At 46.0% G+C, this 15,306-nt stretch overlaps 1 protein-coding gene across 3 annotated transcripts in view; it reads left to right on the top strand.

The window, feature by feature from the left end:
* Positions 1-15,306, top strand: part of RALGDS (ral guanine nucleotide dissociation stimulator) — a 56,343-nt gene that overhangs the window by 28,349 nt on the left and 12,688 nt on the right. For all 3 annotated transcript variants that reach the window (XM_060757113.2, XM_067471999.1, XM_060757111.2), the window contains exons 2-10: positions 741-851; positions 971-1,164; positions 5,412-5,489; positions 8,991-9,175; positions 12,904-13,022; positions 13,133-13,348; positions 14,735-14,838; positions 14,933-15,017; positions 15,147-15,224. In XM_060757113.2, coding sequence (XP_060613096.1) covers positions 741-851; positions 971-1,164; positions 5,412-5,489; positions 8,991-9,175; positions 12,904-13,022; positions 13,133-13,348; positions 14,735-14,838; positions 14,933-15,017; positions 15,147-15,224 — 1,170 coding nt within the window. The remainder of the gene's footprint in view (positions 1-740; positions 852-970; positions 1,165-5,411; positions 5,490-8,990; positions 9,176-12,903; positions 13,023-13,132; positions 13,349-14,734; positions 14,839-14,932; positions 15,018-15,146; positions 15,225-15,306) is intronic.

The following is a 15,306-nucleotide window of genomic DNA, read 5'->3' as shown; positions in this document are numbered from 1 at the left end:
ATCCCTTGTTGTCTTCTCCTTACTTCTCTTTTCTTCCTTTCCTTCTTTCCTTCCTTACCGTCTTCTCCTTCCTTCTCTTTCTGTCCTTCCTTTTCCTTCCACCCTTCCCTTCCTTTTCTTATTTTATCCCTTGTTGTCTTCTCCTTACTTCTCTTTTCTTCCTTTCCTTCTTTCCTTCCTTACCATCTTCTCCTTCCTTCTCTTTCTGTCCTTCCTTTTCCTTCCACCCTTCCCTTCCTTTTCTTATTTTATCCCTTGTTGTCTTCTCCTTACTTCTCTTTTCTTCCTTTCCTTCTTTCCTTCCTTACCGTCTTCTCCTTCCTTCTCTTTCTGTCCTTCCTTTTCCTTCCACCCTTCCCTTCCTTTTCTTATTTTATCCCTTGTTGTCTTCTCCTTACTTCTCTTTTCTTCCTTTCCTTCTTTCCTTCCTTACCGTCTTCTCCTTTCTTCTTTTCTTCCTTCTCTTGCTTCTTTACCATCTTCTCCTTCTCTTTTGTTTTCTACCTTACCATCTTCTTCCTTCCTTTCTTCTATTTCCTTTTCTTCCTTACCATCTTCTCCTTCCTTCCTTCCTTCCTTCCTTCCTTCCTTCTTTTTCTTTCTGCCTTTCCCTTCCTCACGCCTCCTGTGTTTCATTCTGTGTCTGTACACTTTGAGCCTCCCTTGGGAGAGAAGGAGCAGGATCGACACTCTCCTCCTCCTCCTCCTGACTTGTTCTTCTCTCTCTCTCTCTTGGCCAGAGCTCCACACAGGAGATTGGGGAGGAGGTGGAGGACGGCGTGATCTACAGCATCTCCCTCCGCAAGGTGCAGCTCCACCACATGGCCAACAAGGGGCAGCGCTGGCTGGGGGTGAGTAAAGGGCCGGTGCGGGGGGGGGGGCAAAGGATTGGAGGGGGCAGGTGGGAGTGGGTGGGGCCTGGGCCTTCTCACCCCACGGCGGCTCTCCCAACACCCGCCCCGCTTTGCAGTTTGAGAACGAGTCGGCCTTGAACCTCTACGAGACGTGCAAAGTGCGGACCATCAAGGCCGGGACCCTGGAGCGGCTGGTGGAGTACCTGGTCTCAGCCTTCAAGGGCAACGACTCCACCTATGTCACCATCTTCCTCTGCACCTACCGCGCCTTCGCCACTACCAAGCAGGTGCTCGACCTCCTCCTCCACAGGTGAGCACTCCCCCACCCCTCCCCTCCCCTCCGGATTGTGATCGGAAACTTTTAAGGAGCCAAACATGTTGGGCAAGTGGGCTTATTAACAAAACACCCTCCCCATAAATGAACAGCAGAGTAACTTATCAGCAGCAGCATGACCCAGGACCAGTGCATCAAATCATCCGGGCATCCCCTGGGCAATGTCCTTGCAGACGGCCAATTCTCTCACACCAGAAGCGGCTTGCCGTTTCTCAAGTTGCTTCTGACATGACAAAACAAACAAACAAACAAAAAAACAAACAAACAAAACCACCCAGCACCAGGAGCCCAAAGTGATGAGAAGAACAAAAACACACAGACCAAGGTCCTCTCTTCCTTTCAAGGCCTTGCTTTGTAGTAAAATAATATGGTTGCACTATTTACAAAAACAAAGTTTCCATAACACAAACAAATAAACAGTAGCTTTACACACAGTAGCCTTCACACTGGAGCATTCTCACACAAGGCTTCTCTCACACAGAGGTTTACTTCACACTCCTCAGGACAACACCACCTTTGGCCCAATGACTCTTAACAGGCTTCGGCCTACTCTTTTCTTTATAGTAACATAATGTTGTTGTTGCTCATTCGTTCAGTCGTTTCCGACTCTTCGTGACCTCATGGACCAGTCCATGCCAGAGCTCCCTGTCGGCCGTCACCACCCCCAGCTCCTTCAAGGTCAATCCAGTCACTTCAAGGATCCCATCTGTCCATCTTGCCCTTGGTCGGACCCTCTTCCTTTTTCCTTCCATTTTCCCAGCATAATTGTCTTCTCTAAGCTTTCCTTTCTTCTCATCATGTGGCCAAAATACTTCATCTTTGCCTCTACTATCCTTCCCCCCAATGAGCAGTCGGGCTTTATTTCCAGAAGTATGGACTGGTTGGATCTTCTTGCAGTCCAAGGCACTCTCAAAACTTTCCTCCAACACCACAGTTCAAAAGCATCTCTCTTCCTTCGCTCAGCCTTCCCTATGGTCCAGCTGTCACATCCATAGGTGACTATGAGGAATACTATAGGGAGTAAAATAATATGGTTCCACTATTTACAAGAACTAGGTTTTCATAACACAAATAAACAAATACACAGTAGCTTTACATGCAGTAGTGTTCACACTGGAGCTTTCTTACACGAGGCGTCTCTCACACAGAGGTTTACCTCACACTCCTCAGGACGACACTAGCTTTGGCCCACTGACTCTTAACAGGCTTCGGCCTACTCACTTCTTCAGTGTTTGACTCACAGTTTTGTAATAAAAAAATACCCAGTTAATTTTTAATATTTCTGATGAAAAAATTACCAGAATTATGGGTAATGATTATAAATGGAGATGGAGTGGAACGGTGGCCAGTTTTCCGTTGGTGATTGTTCTATTATTCTTGAAGACTTGCCCCGGGGCAGCATTCCTACTGCGGCTGCCTTGGTGAAGAGGGCCCAGCAGAGACTGGATTGTGATCTGAGATTCTTAAGGAACCAAACATTGCATGGAAAAGTGCTGGCAGCTTTCTACCTCTGTGTTATAGAGAGTGTCCTAACCTATTGCCTCTGTCATGTGTGGTTTACTAATTGCACAGAGACAGATAGGTGCTCCAGAGGGTTACCTATCACTCCTGTAGAGAAAATGATGGGTTGACCTCTCTCTCCCTTCTTTGGATGAACTTTATAATTCCCGTAGCCTTAAGAAAGCTCAGAATATTCCTCAGGAATCTCACCCTGGATGTATATATGTATATGTATATAAATAAAAATGTAATGTTTGTGGGATTAACATAGCTCTATTGAACTCTACGGTTTCAGAGTGGTGTGGCTTTAAGGGGTTGTGCAATAGTGATTAGAATGTGGGAGGATGGTTGTTTTGTTTATTTTTTGTAATTCTACATTTATAATAATGTGATTGGGGAGTGCCATTTAATTTTGTTGTACAATGTGCAATGACAACAAAGTTGTTCTCTTGAGGTTTTGCCTTAGGTGGTCCGTCTGTTGAGAGGGGGTTGGCCTGGCCGAAGGGGGTTGGGCTGGATAGCCCTTGGGGATCCCATCCAACCCTGGAACTCTATGGACCCCTCCCTCCTCCTTGTCTGAACTTCTGATCCTAAGACTCTAGGCACTCCTCTGTCAGAAAAAGCTGTATTAGATAGAAATGCATTGTCTGTAACTGCAGTACGTGAAAAATACAGTTCTAATGGGCATGTGGTCACAGCACATTCCACTGAAGGTTTATTTATTTATTTATTTACTTTGCTTATATACCGCTGTATCTCAAGCCCGAAGGCGACTCACAGCGGTTCACAAACAGTAAAAACAGTAGAAACAGCAGTGGTTCCATACAACATATAACAATTGACTTAACACATTATCCATAAATTACCAATAAGCAATTACAATGCACAATTATTACAAAAAACAACCGTACCCAATCTTCTCACCATCCAAGCGTAGTCCAGGTTCGTCGTCCATTGTTCCATTCCTATGTTCCATTACCAGATTGCACTAAATTACTCAAACGCCTGCACAAACATCCAGGTCTTCACCTTTTTGCGGAATACCATTAGAGATGGTGCTAGTCTAATGTCCGTAGGAAGGGCGTTCCACAGCCGAGGAGCCACCACCGAGAAGGCCCTATCTCTCGTCCCCGCCAGCCGAGCTTGAGAAGCAGGCAGGATCGAGAGCAGGGTCTCCTCGGAAGATCTCAAAGTCCTGGTGGGTTCATAGGCAGAGATGCGGTCAGATAGGTAGCTTGGGCCGGAACCGTTTAGGGCTTTAAAGGCCAACGCCAGCACTTTGAATTCAGCCCGGTAGCAGATCGGTAGCCAGTGGAGTTGGCGCAACAGGGGGGTTGTTAAAATCATGGCTGCCGAGCGTTGGACTAGTTGGAGCTTCCGAGCTGTCTTCAAAGGCAACCCCACGTAGAGAGCGTTGCAGTAGTCTAGGCGGGGTGTAACCAGAGCGTGGACTACCGTGGCCAAGTCAGACTTCCCAAGGTATGGGCGCAGAGAGAGGAGACGTGCATCTAGAAGGACAGCTGAGTTTTGAGCATGTGCTAAGCATGACGAGAATTGTATTCCCTGTGGGTGTAAAAGGAAGTGGCAGACCCGTGCACGATCTCTTGCAATGTGAACCCCTTGCCATGTGCGCGTCTTGCTATGGTTGTGGCTTCTCATTGTGTTGCTGTGAGTATATCTTCGCATATACTGATAGCAGACCTGATGTGTAAATAGTTGTACATAGGCAACGAGTGAAGATTGAAAACCTCCCAAAGGAGTTTGGATGAAATCCAGAGCTCAAGTGTGGCTTATTAAAGTGGTGAGCACGTTCAGAGGCCGTTCTGTAAATCTCTGCTAACTACAGATAAAGACTCTGCAGTGTTTTTGGTTGGATCTAACAGCTTGCCTTGAGTCAGTCAGTCCCACATGCAGCTCAGGGAGGATGTGAGAGAAGAAATTAATTTGCATACTCACCTATCCAGCGGGTGATGCGATTGGAAAATGTTTTAGTAATGGGACGCTGACTATTTATGTTTTTACTGGTTTTATATGGCTTTATTGTATATATTAATGGTTTTTAATAGTAATTTATGTTATTGGGGGCATTGAATTGTCCTGACTGTAAACTGCCTTGAGTCGCCTTCGGGCTGAGAAAGGCGGTATATAAATACGACAAATAAATAAATAAATACCTTGCTACAGAGGCAAGAATAACTATAGCCCGCTTCTGGAAAGCTAAAGAAACAGCAACAATGAATGGGTGGATTGAGAAAGTATTAGATATAATGAATATGGATCTATTGACCCAAAAAATGGCCCAAAACAGAAATATTTTAAACAAAACAAATTGGAACAGCTTTATTCTTAAAAAGAAACAGCAATTGCAAATACTAATAAAAGTGGAATAAAAGTTAAATAAAGAAATCTTTAGGGCCAAAAATAAGTTATATGTACTGGGACATATACAAATAGAAAGGAAGTCAGTGTACAGAAATAGTACTACCACACTAAGCAGTCTGGAAGTAATAGGAATAATGTATATTGTATATATGTGGGTGTGTAGATCATCATGGATATGATGATCTTTTTTTTCTTTTTTCTCTCTCCAAATATTTTACTTATAACTTTGTGTACTGTATTATTGCTGTTGATGTGTGTCAATGTTTTTTGTTGATATTTGTTAATTAAAAATTAATTTGTTCATATTCTACCTCAACATCGTCCTCCTCCATCCTTTTCAGGTTCGGCAAGCTCCGCTCCCAGAACCACGGGGAGCACCACGCCCGTCACGCGGTGGACGAGAGGCTGGAGCTGAAGAAGTGAGTGCCTCCTTCGTGTGGGGGGGGGGGGGGGACGGGTTTCTATGCGGGGCCGAGCCCAGCCCAAATTGGACGCCATTATGGGGGGAATTGGGATTCCTTGCCAGTTAGATATGCCTGTGTTTGCTAGGAGTGCTTTGACTGCAACACCAAAAGTTTAAAAACGCACCCTTCCAGAACATGTGGTCACTGCAAGAAGCCACTGAAGGGTAACGTGGTGGGACTGGCCAAAGAAGCGGTGCCATGCCCATGCAACAGGAGTGACCAACTCCATGTCGTATACTTTGTCCCCGAGCATAATGGGTAGAGAGTGTGTTGGATGATATAAGGAGAGGGGAGCCACGTGCTTGTTCTCTCTCATCTACTACGCCTTGGCTCTTGCATCGCGATCTCCACTCTGTGTCACCACGATGGGATTGTGAGTGATAGACTGTATATAAGCAAGAAGCCAATAATACAAAACCTTCAACTGTTTTGAACAAAACTGAAAGTTTCAGAGTCTAATTAAACGAGATCAGGTCCGGGAGCTAAACTGTTCTTTTTAGCACTCTGCTGGTAAATGAGCCGGTTTGCAGAGAAGGGCTGGGCTGGAATCGGGCTGGATGTTTTTGCTTGCTTTGCGCATCGACAGAGGCAGTTGTTTGGGAGTTGGACGAACCCAGAGGGTGCTCACCAATATTTCCTCTTCATCCTGGAAAGAAGTGACGAGCGGAGTGCCATCAGCAGGGTCCCGTCCTGGGCCCGGTCCTGTTCAACATCTTTATTAATGACTTAGATGAAGGGCTAGAAGGCAGGATCATCAAGTTTGCAGACGACACCAAATTGGGAGGGAGAGCCAGAGGACAGGAGCAGGATTCAAAATGATCTTGACAGATTAGAGAGATGGGCCAAAACTAACACAATGAAGTTCAACAGTGACAAATGCAAGATACTCCACTTTAGCAGGAAAAATGAAATGCAAAGATACAAAATGGGGGACAATGCCTGGCTTGAGAGCAGGACATGTGAAAAAGATCTTGGAGTCCTCGTGGACAACAAGTTAAACATGAGCCAGGAATGTGATGTGGTGGCAAAAAAAAGCCAATGGGATTTTGGCCTGCATCAAGAGGAGCCTAGTGTCTAGATGTAGGGAAGTCATGCTCCCCATTCTCTATTCCGCTTTGGTTAGACCACACCTGGAATATTGTGTCCAATTCTGGGCACCACAATTCAAGAGAGATATTGACAAGCTGGAATGTCTCCAGAGGAGGGTGACTAAAATGATCAAGGGCCTGGAGAACAAGCCCTATAAGGAGCGGCTTAAGGAGCTGGGCATGTTTAGCCTGAAGAAGAGAAGGCTGAGGAGATATGATAGCCATGTATAAATATGTGAGAGGAAGCCACAGGGAGGAGGGAGCAGGCTTGTTTTCTGCTTCCTTGGAGACTAGGACGCTATGGAACAATGGCTTCAAACTACAAGAAAGGAGATTCCATCTGAACATGAGGAAGAACTTTCTGACTGTGAGAGCTGTTCAGCAGTGGAACTCTCTGCCCCGGAGTTTCTTTGGAAGCTTTTAAACAGAGGCTGGATGGCCATCTGTCAGGGGTGATTTGAATGCAATATTCCTGCTTCTTGGCAGGGGGTTGAACTGGATGGCCCATGAGGTCTTTTCCAACTATAGGATTCTATGATTCTAGGTGTAAATAACCGGCCTACTGTTGGTGAATGGGCAACAAAAGACCCTCACCTTAAAAGTATACAGGAGAGCAGCTTATTTAGCAGCAGCAGCAGCATAACCCAGAACCAGTAGCCAGTATAAGACAAAATAAAACACAAACACAGACAATTGTTATCTTCCTTCGGAGGCCTTTCTTGTAGAAAAATAATATGGCTACAAAAACAAGGTTTCTGTTGCATGCCAAGGCTGGGGTTGGCTCTTTTGAACCAATGTTCTTTATAAGCAAAGCAGTTTATTGAAGATTAATATAGCAAAAACCAAAAAGGTAAAAAGCATTCAAAGAATTGTCCACAAAACAGTCAGTTGAGCAATGTAAGATAATCCAGTCAAAATTTAAGTCAGGAAACAGGAAGGTCCCGAAATCCAGTAAATAAGTCCGCAGGAGTAAAGTCTTTCAGTTCCAAAAGGTTGCAGAGACCCAAGTCCCTTGAAGAAACAGAAGCAAACTTGAACCAATAAATCCAAATGCAGGAGCATGAAATCAAGACAAACAGCTTACAAAAATCTCAGCATGAACATGAATTCAAGGCAGAAGTACACAGGAATCTCAGCATGAACAGGAAGGCATGGATACCAGGGAAGAAGCAAAATACATGAAAACAAAATGCTGGACTCACTGAAGACTATAGATTTACAGGCCCTATATTTATTCAGAAAGCCATAGCAAAAGCATTCCGTTTCCCTTGGGAAATCTCTCCCTGATGCCTCTTTTCTCTCAATCTTGCAGAGCACCTCCTCCCTAATTCCAGGTGGTGATCATGATAAATCTGGCCTCTTCAGTCAAAGCCCGGCTCCCTCAGTTTGCCAATTAGTACATTCCTTTCACTATCACTATTTGGCCTTGACTGTTCAACCTTTTCCTCGGCCTCTTTTTCTGCCTGCACTGAAGCATCTTTGCCTTGTGAACCAACTATCCCAGAATCCTCAGGTTCACTCTGGCTAACTGTACTCCCTTGACCATCAACTCCATTCACAAACCCCTGAGAGTCAGCAGAAATCAGATCATTTAACTCAGACATTGGAACCTCTGCAGACTCCATGATCATTCTCCTCAAAAGCCTGAGGCAAAGACACACTCTCAGGCTGAGTCCCTACCTACAGTTTCCATAACATAAACAAAATTATTTATACTTCCTTGTTATATATTTGCTTCAGCTTCTTGCCTTCAACATTATACCAATCCACCTACAAGGAAAAAAGGGAGAAAGATCCCACTGATCCAGCTCCTCAGCTCCAAAGTCCTCCAGTTTGCTGGACTAAGTAGGTGTGTGTGTGGGTATGTGTGTACACTATGACATGTGTGTTTTCATGTGTGGCTATGGGGCAAAAAAGGGGAACATAGTTCAGCATCCAGTTCCCGCTGCTTTGCCTTCTTTCAAAAGGCCCTCACGAAAAGACCACCGGCATCACTTTTCATGGAGATACTGGTGTCCACGGCTTCTCTCTCATGTAGATAAAGAACATACAACAATCTTCAAACTGAAGCAGCTTGCTCCTTGAAGTAGTCAAACACAGCAGTCCTTACATTGAGGCATTCCTTTCACAGAAGGAAGTCTTCACACAGGAGGAGCCAGTAACTCACAGGCACATCTGCTTATATTACCCTACTGGTTTTGCTCAGTCATTGCATCATTTTAACTTTTTCAGTGCCTCTACATCACTTTTTGTAATAAAAAATACACTGTTAACTTTCAATATTCTTGACACCTACCTGGCGGGTTGGTGAGTGCCTGCGGATGAAGGGGCCAAGCTATCATCCTCCCTCCCTTCCTCCCTTCTGCAGCACCATCTCCTCCATCCTGGGGGCCTGGCTGGATCAGTACTCGGAGGACTTCCGCAAGCCCCCCGACTTTGCCTGCCTCAAGCAGCTCATCGTCTACGTGCGGCTCAACCTTCCTGGCTCTGATTTGGAGCGCCGCGCGCGGGTCCTCTTTGCCCAGTTCCAGCACCAGGAGCCAAGCCTCGAAGGTGAGCAGGGGAAGGAGGGCGCAGGGCAGAGGGTCACTGATCGAGGGACGGAGGGACAGTCGCCTGGTCTCCTCCCCATTCTCTTCAAAGGCTCGGCTTTAGAGACACAGCCAAGCAAAGCAACCAGGTGTTCCTCACTCTTGGAAAGAAGGCTTTGTTTGGAGGGCAGGGTATAAATATAGGAAATTATATAAATAAAAATGTAATCTTTGTTTGTGGGATTAACATAACTCAAAAACCACTGGACAAATTGTTACCAAATTTGGACACAATGCACTGATCAGGCAAACGAGTGACCAGCACTCATAAAAACACTGAAATATACAGCAGAAGGGACTTAAAAAGCCAAAAAACAAAGAATACATTACAACACATGTGCAAAACCATATATATATATACGAGGAGTATTTTTTAAGTAAGGTCCGTTTGAACATAAGTACACAATGAAAGTTTATTTCAAAAAAGTAAATTTATTTTCAGAAAGTACTCTATTTTTTGACATAGTTGCCAAGTTTGTTCAAACACTTATCATACCTCTGAACCAATTCTAAAATACCCTCTTCACGAATCCTCGCTTCAACTGAAGCCACCAAATCGTCTGTAATCAAAGAAGGGCGCCCGGAGCGGTCCTCATCATGGACGTTGTCACGGCCATCTTGGAATTGTTGTACCCACTTACGCACTTTGCTTTCACTCATAACAGTATCATCGTACACTTCACAAATCTGTCGATGAATTTCTGCAGCAGGCAGGTTCCTTGATGACAAAAACCGTATCACTGAGCGAACCTCACATGCGGAGGGTGAGTTGATAGTCTTAAACATTTTTAAAGCACAGAACAGAACCGTACAGGTTAGTTACAGAGCGGAAACTGAGCACAGTTGTTCCTGAGGCATGCAGTATGCGCACGAACTACTAGTGTCTACAACAAAACGGACCTTACTTAAAAAATACCCCTTGTGTGTGTGTGTGTGTGTATATATATATATATATATATATATGCAAACACACATATACACAAATATATACACATACACATATACACAGACTGGGCCACAGCAACGCGTGGCAGGGTATGGCTAGTAAATAAATAAAAATGTAATGTTTGTGGGATTAACATAACTCAAAAAACCACTGGACGAATTGGCACCAAATTTGTACACAAGACACCTATCAGGCCAACAAGAGACTTAAAAAGCCAAAAAAAAAAAAAACCCCAAAAAGATGCTACAGCACATGCACAAAAGACTCCCCCTGGCAAACAATACACATAATAGCATATCCACACTCTCTTCCAGACTACACACCCTGTTTTCCGGCTACCTGCCAACAAATAGTTCCAAAACTTCCATAACGCCAGAACTTCAAAACTCCAAAATGCATCCTTTCCCTAAGTACAATGCCAAAAACCAGATCTGTTTTCCATAGAGTAGAACCTGACTCTCTGCACAAAATCTTAGTGACCAGACTGCTCCCATGCAAATCTGCCACTCTCCAAATACACCATCTATTCCCTTCCCATGGAGCAGAGCATGGCGGGTGAACCAGACTCCTCAGGTCTGCCACACTTTGAGCGTTATTAGACTGCATCTTTCATTGCAATACTCCGCTGATGTCGTCCCAAAGTTGTAAATAAATGATATATATCTCCCATCCTGGCTCCATCTCAGTTTCCTGGCCAGATGTTGATTCTTCTTGATTGGTGTTAGCCTTGTGTTGACTTCCTTCTTAACATTGTAAAAATTTCTGTTATCACTGTCCCAATTCTTATCAGAGTTTACTTTTTAGTCCTTATCAGCAACTTTTAATTACAGTCCAGCAAGCAGGTAGTTAGTCATTGCAGGCCTGGGTCTTTTAGAACTGGTGTCTCCAGAATTATTAACTCCATCCATACATCCTTCCATTCATTCCCACGCATCATACTAAATTCACATTTATCAAATCTGTAATGATATTTTCGTGACACATGTCAGTGGAAACCTTTACCTTTGTACGTATATTTTTAAATATGATGTGAGCCACCTTGTGTCTGTTCTGGAGAAACGCAGCAGGCAAATCTCTGTCATAAATAAATAAATAAATAAATACCAGGCTATTAAATACAATGCAAAATACACCATGACAATACGACATAAATCTGTTGAAATGCTACATAAACCAGTGGCAAGATGCACCCATAGAAGACTACGTCAGCTAGCTCTTACACAGTTAAAAACCAAATAAAATTCAATGTTATTAAAACTTAAGCAAGAAACAGTGAGAATATAGACAAATACACTAAAATTAGATCAACTGGTGCTGGGACCCTAACCTGTGACAGTACGTTTCCTTTCAGAGTTTTGGAGAAACTGGGATTTTACAAATGACATTGAAAAGGAGAGTGTTTTGAGGATGGGTGGGTGGTGGGAGCAGTGGTTCCCAACCTGTGGTCCGTGGACCATCAGTGATCTGCAAGAACTAAAATATGGTCCATGACCTCACTGTTACTAAACGGTTGCAATGAGAGCAATTGGTCTTGTGAAACCCTCTTATAGTGCTGAGATAGTATATGTTCTGTATCAGAAACTAGAGCTGATGTGGTCTACCCAATGCAATTTCCTGAATCAGCACTCCAAATAACCAAACCAAATCTCAAGTTGACCAAAAGCTGATTCGTCACTTATCGTGGGTGTTACGTTCCAGGACCACCCATGAAAAGTGAAAATCTGCGAAGTAGGGACGCTGTATATGTATATTGCATTCTGAGGGTGAGGCAGAAACGAGGAAGGATTTAAAAGATTTATACCTGCGTGACCGCATCGCTGTCTACGAACCCACACGCTCACTCCGGTCATCAGGAGAGGCCCTGCTCGTGATCCCGCCCGCGTCACAGGCGCGTTTGGTGGGGACGCGAGACAGGGCCTTCTCTGTGGTGGCCCCCCGCCTCTGGAATGCCCTCCCGAAAGACCTCAGACAGGCCCCTACTTTGGCGGTTTTCAGAAAGAATCTGAAAACCTGGCTGTTCCAACGTGCCTTTTCAGATTAGGAACCCCACTACCAAACCCCAGAAGCACTTTAGTAGAGCCAAGATCACTGCTCATTGCACACTGCACTTGATTTTAATCCCATATCCCTCCGACACTTCAGCACTTTTTTAATCCTGTACCCCTACTCCGGCCGGCTCAGTTTTTAATAATTGTCCTGTTGCATTGCTATTGTTTATTGTTTTCTGCTTTAACTGTTTTATTTGCTATGTACTGTATTGTTGTATTGTGTTGGGCTCCGGCCTGCTGTAAGCCGCATCGAATCCCTCGGGAGATGCTAGCGGGGTACAAATAAAGTTATAATAATAATAATAATAATAATAAAGGCACTGCACACTTTTTTTTTTTGGCTACCTATCTCTGCTTTGCTTTGCAATCTCTCTTGATTGGCTGCCTCTCTCCTGACGGGGAGAGTGAAACCCCCTTCCACACTCCATCATTGCTAGGAGGCATGATTGGAACGCCACTCTGGGCAGTGCCAACCATTCATAAACTGGGAGGAAAAAACACACAAAGCAGCGAGTCCGCAAAAAGCGAACCGCAAAGTAGCGAGGGAACACTGTAGAGTAGCTCCATCACCCCTGATCTCTTCAAAACCTTCACTTTAGAGGCACGGCCAAGCAAAGCAACCGGGCGTTTTGGGGGAATGTCCGATGCAAAGTGCCTCTCTAACTCTTTCTCTCTCTCCCCCCCCCCCCCTTGCAGGGCTGGACCAGCGCTTGGAGGGAGAAGGGCGGGAAGAGGAGGGTGATGGCGGCGCTCCGGCCGACTTCCTCACTTTCCCCCCTGAGATGGCGGCCGAGCAGTTCACGCTGATGGATGCTGTGAGTGACCGCTTGCTCGCTCCCTCCATCTCTCCGGGCGGGTCTCCCTACGACAACACAGGCTGACCCCGTGGCCCTTCCCCCTTCTCTCCCTGCCTCTCTTTCTGCAGGAGCTCTTCAAGAAGGTGGTGCCCTACCACTGCCTGGGATGCATCTGGTCCCAGCGCGACAAGAAGGGCAAGGAGCACTTGGCGCCCTCCATCCGCGCCACTGTCTCCCAGTTCAACCGCGTCGCCAACTGTGTCATTGCCACCTGCCTAGGTGACCGGGCCCTTCGGCCCCAGCAGAGGGCCAGGGTGCTGGAGCGCTGGGTCGAGGTTGCCCGGGTAAGGAACAGGCGGGGCGGCCTAACCCCTGACCACCCTCCTAGGGTTCAATAATACTTTCTGAACCTCGCACATGTCCTTTCATCCACTTCCAGTGGGACACAGTACACACAGGACTCGCAGGCATTCACTTACAGACATTCACTCACATACATTCTCCATTCCTACTCACCATCCCTCTCCATTATTGTTGCAACTCAGAGCAGGAAACGAGACCCTAAGATAACAATCCACCACACTTGACTGTGGGAAAAACAATCCCTTTTTATTGATGAAAAATGGTTACAAAATAGAGTAAAATGCAAAGTCAAAAAGCCACAGTAAAAATCAGCAATCAGAAATATCCATGAACTAGATCAAAAACCAAAAGCAACACTGTAAAATCCTGGAATTTGTTAGCAATCCACTAACCGTACTTGGAGCACTAGAAGCCTCTTGGGATGAAGGCCACGGGAAACAGGAGATCTGCCAAGGTAATGCCTCCGTCTAAAACGATGCGTGATCTAAAGAGTCAACCCGGCGAGAGGCACTTAAAGCCGAGGAAACTGTTTCGTGACACGCCTCCAGGCTTTGAAGCCCTTGTTTCTTTTTCTTTTAATCTGGTTGGCCTTCGCAGACTCTGCAATTCACCCCTGTTTTCCCAAATCTATCCTCATTAAGGATCCCAGTTGTTAGCTTCTCTGGAGAGCTATCACCGCTTGGCTCTGAAACATTCTCATGAGAATGTGTACTTTCACTTTCCAAGCCTTCCAAGCCTACAGCAGTTTCTTCTACACTGACCCCAGAATCAACATTTTCATTAGCATCAGGAAATACAATCAGAGAATCAGGTTCAGGTTCACACCCAGGCTGAACCCCAACAATTATGTTGACCGGGTTTGTTGGGAGGAAGGGGTGGGTGTTCAGGTGCTGCGTCCCTGCAGGCCTGACACACAGTCGAAAAGGAAAAGGGTCTCCTTATGTCGTGATTTTTGGTTATCCATTACTTGGTGGTTTAGATAACCCGTCATTCAGCCTCATAAATTCCGGAACAGAGAGGTTGTTGAGCTTCCTTCTTAAATTGTCGTTGTGTTTGACTATGCAAACAGAGTTGTTTACACCAGAGGTTCTTCGGTCAGTCCTGGGTTTCTTATTAGTCCTCATCACAGCACTGTTAATGAGCTCTCCCCCTCCTTGGTTCACCCTAATGCCGCTTTCCAGGTTCCATTTTTAGGATGGTGCCATCAGCCTTGGCAGGCCTTAATAGGCCCTTAGCTAGGCCCCAATCCTACATTTCCATTCAATCTATTCATCACAGCCAAGTGGCCGCACAGTCACGGCAGGCGAGAGCTGGTCGGTTGGCTGCTCCTCCTAACCCGCAGCCCTTTCTCGCATGCGTTCCCCCAGGAGTGCCGGATCCTGAAGAACTTCTCCTCCCTGAGAGCCATCCTGTCGGCCCTGCAGTGCAACGCCATCCACCGGCTGAAGAAGACCTGGGACGATGTGTCGCGGTGAGTCCGGTGCTCGGCCCCTTTTGGGGAGCCCTCCCCCTTTGGGGAGAAGGGGAGACGGGTGTCAAGCTCACGCTTCCTTGTTCCCTGGCAGAGAGAGCTTCCGCACCTTCCATGAATTGTCGGAGATCTTTTCGGATGAGAACAACCACTCTCTCAGCCGGGAGCTGCTCATCAAGGCAAGTCCAGGGCTGTGGGGAGTGGGGTGGGGTAGAAGCCTCTCCTCCTCCTCCCCCTCCCCCTCCCCCTCCCCCTCCCCCTCCTCCTCCTCCTCCTGTAGCTTGTCTTCCTTCCCCATGGACATTCAGGAGGGGACTTCCAAGTTCGCAACGCTGGAGATCAACCCAAAGAGGGCTCAGAAGCGGCAGCAGCAGCAGCGGGAAATGGTGAGCAAGTGACCAAGGCCACCTCCCCCTCTTCCCTTTCCTCCTCCACTTCCTCCTCCTCCATCACTTTCTCTTCCTCTTC

Source organism: Anolis sagrei, chromosome 11 (genome assembly GCF_037176765.1).
Source record: "Anolis sagrei isolate rAnoSag1 chromosome 11, rAnoSag1.mat, whole genome shotgun sequence".
In the NCBI taxonomy this organism is placed as follows: domain Eukaryota; kingdom Metazoa; phylum Chordata; class Lepidosauria; order Squamata; family Dactyloidae; genus Anolis; species Anolis sagrei.
The sequence above is the reverse complement of the archived record's forward strand: the minus strand, read 5'-3'. Positions and strand labels throughout refer to the sequence as shown.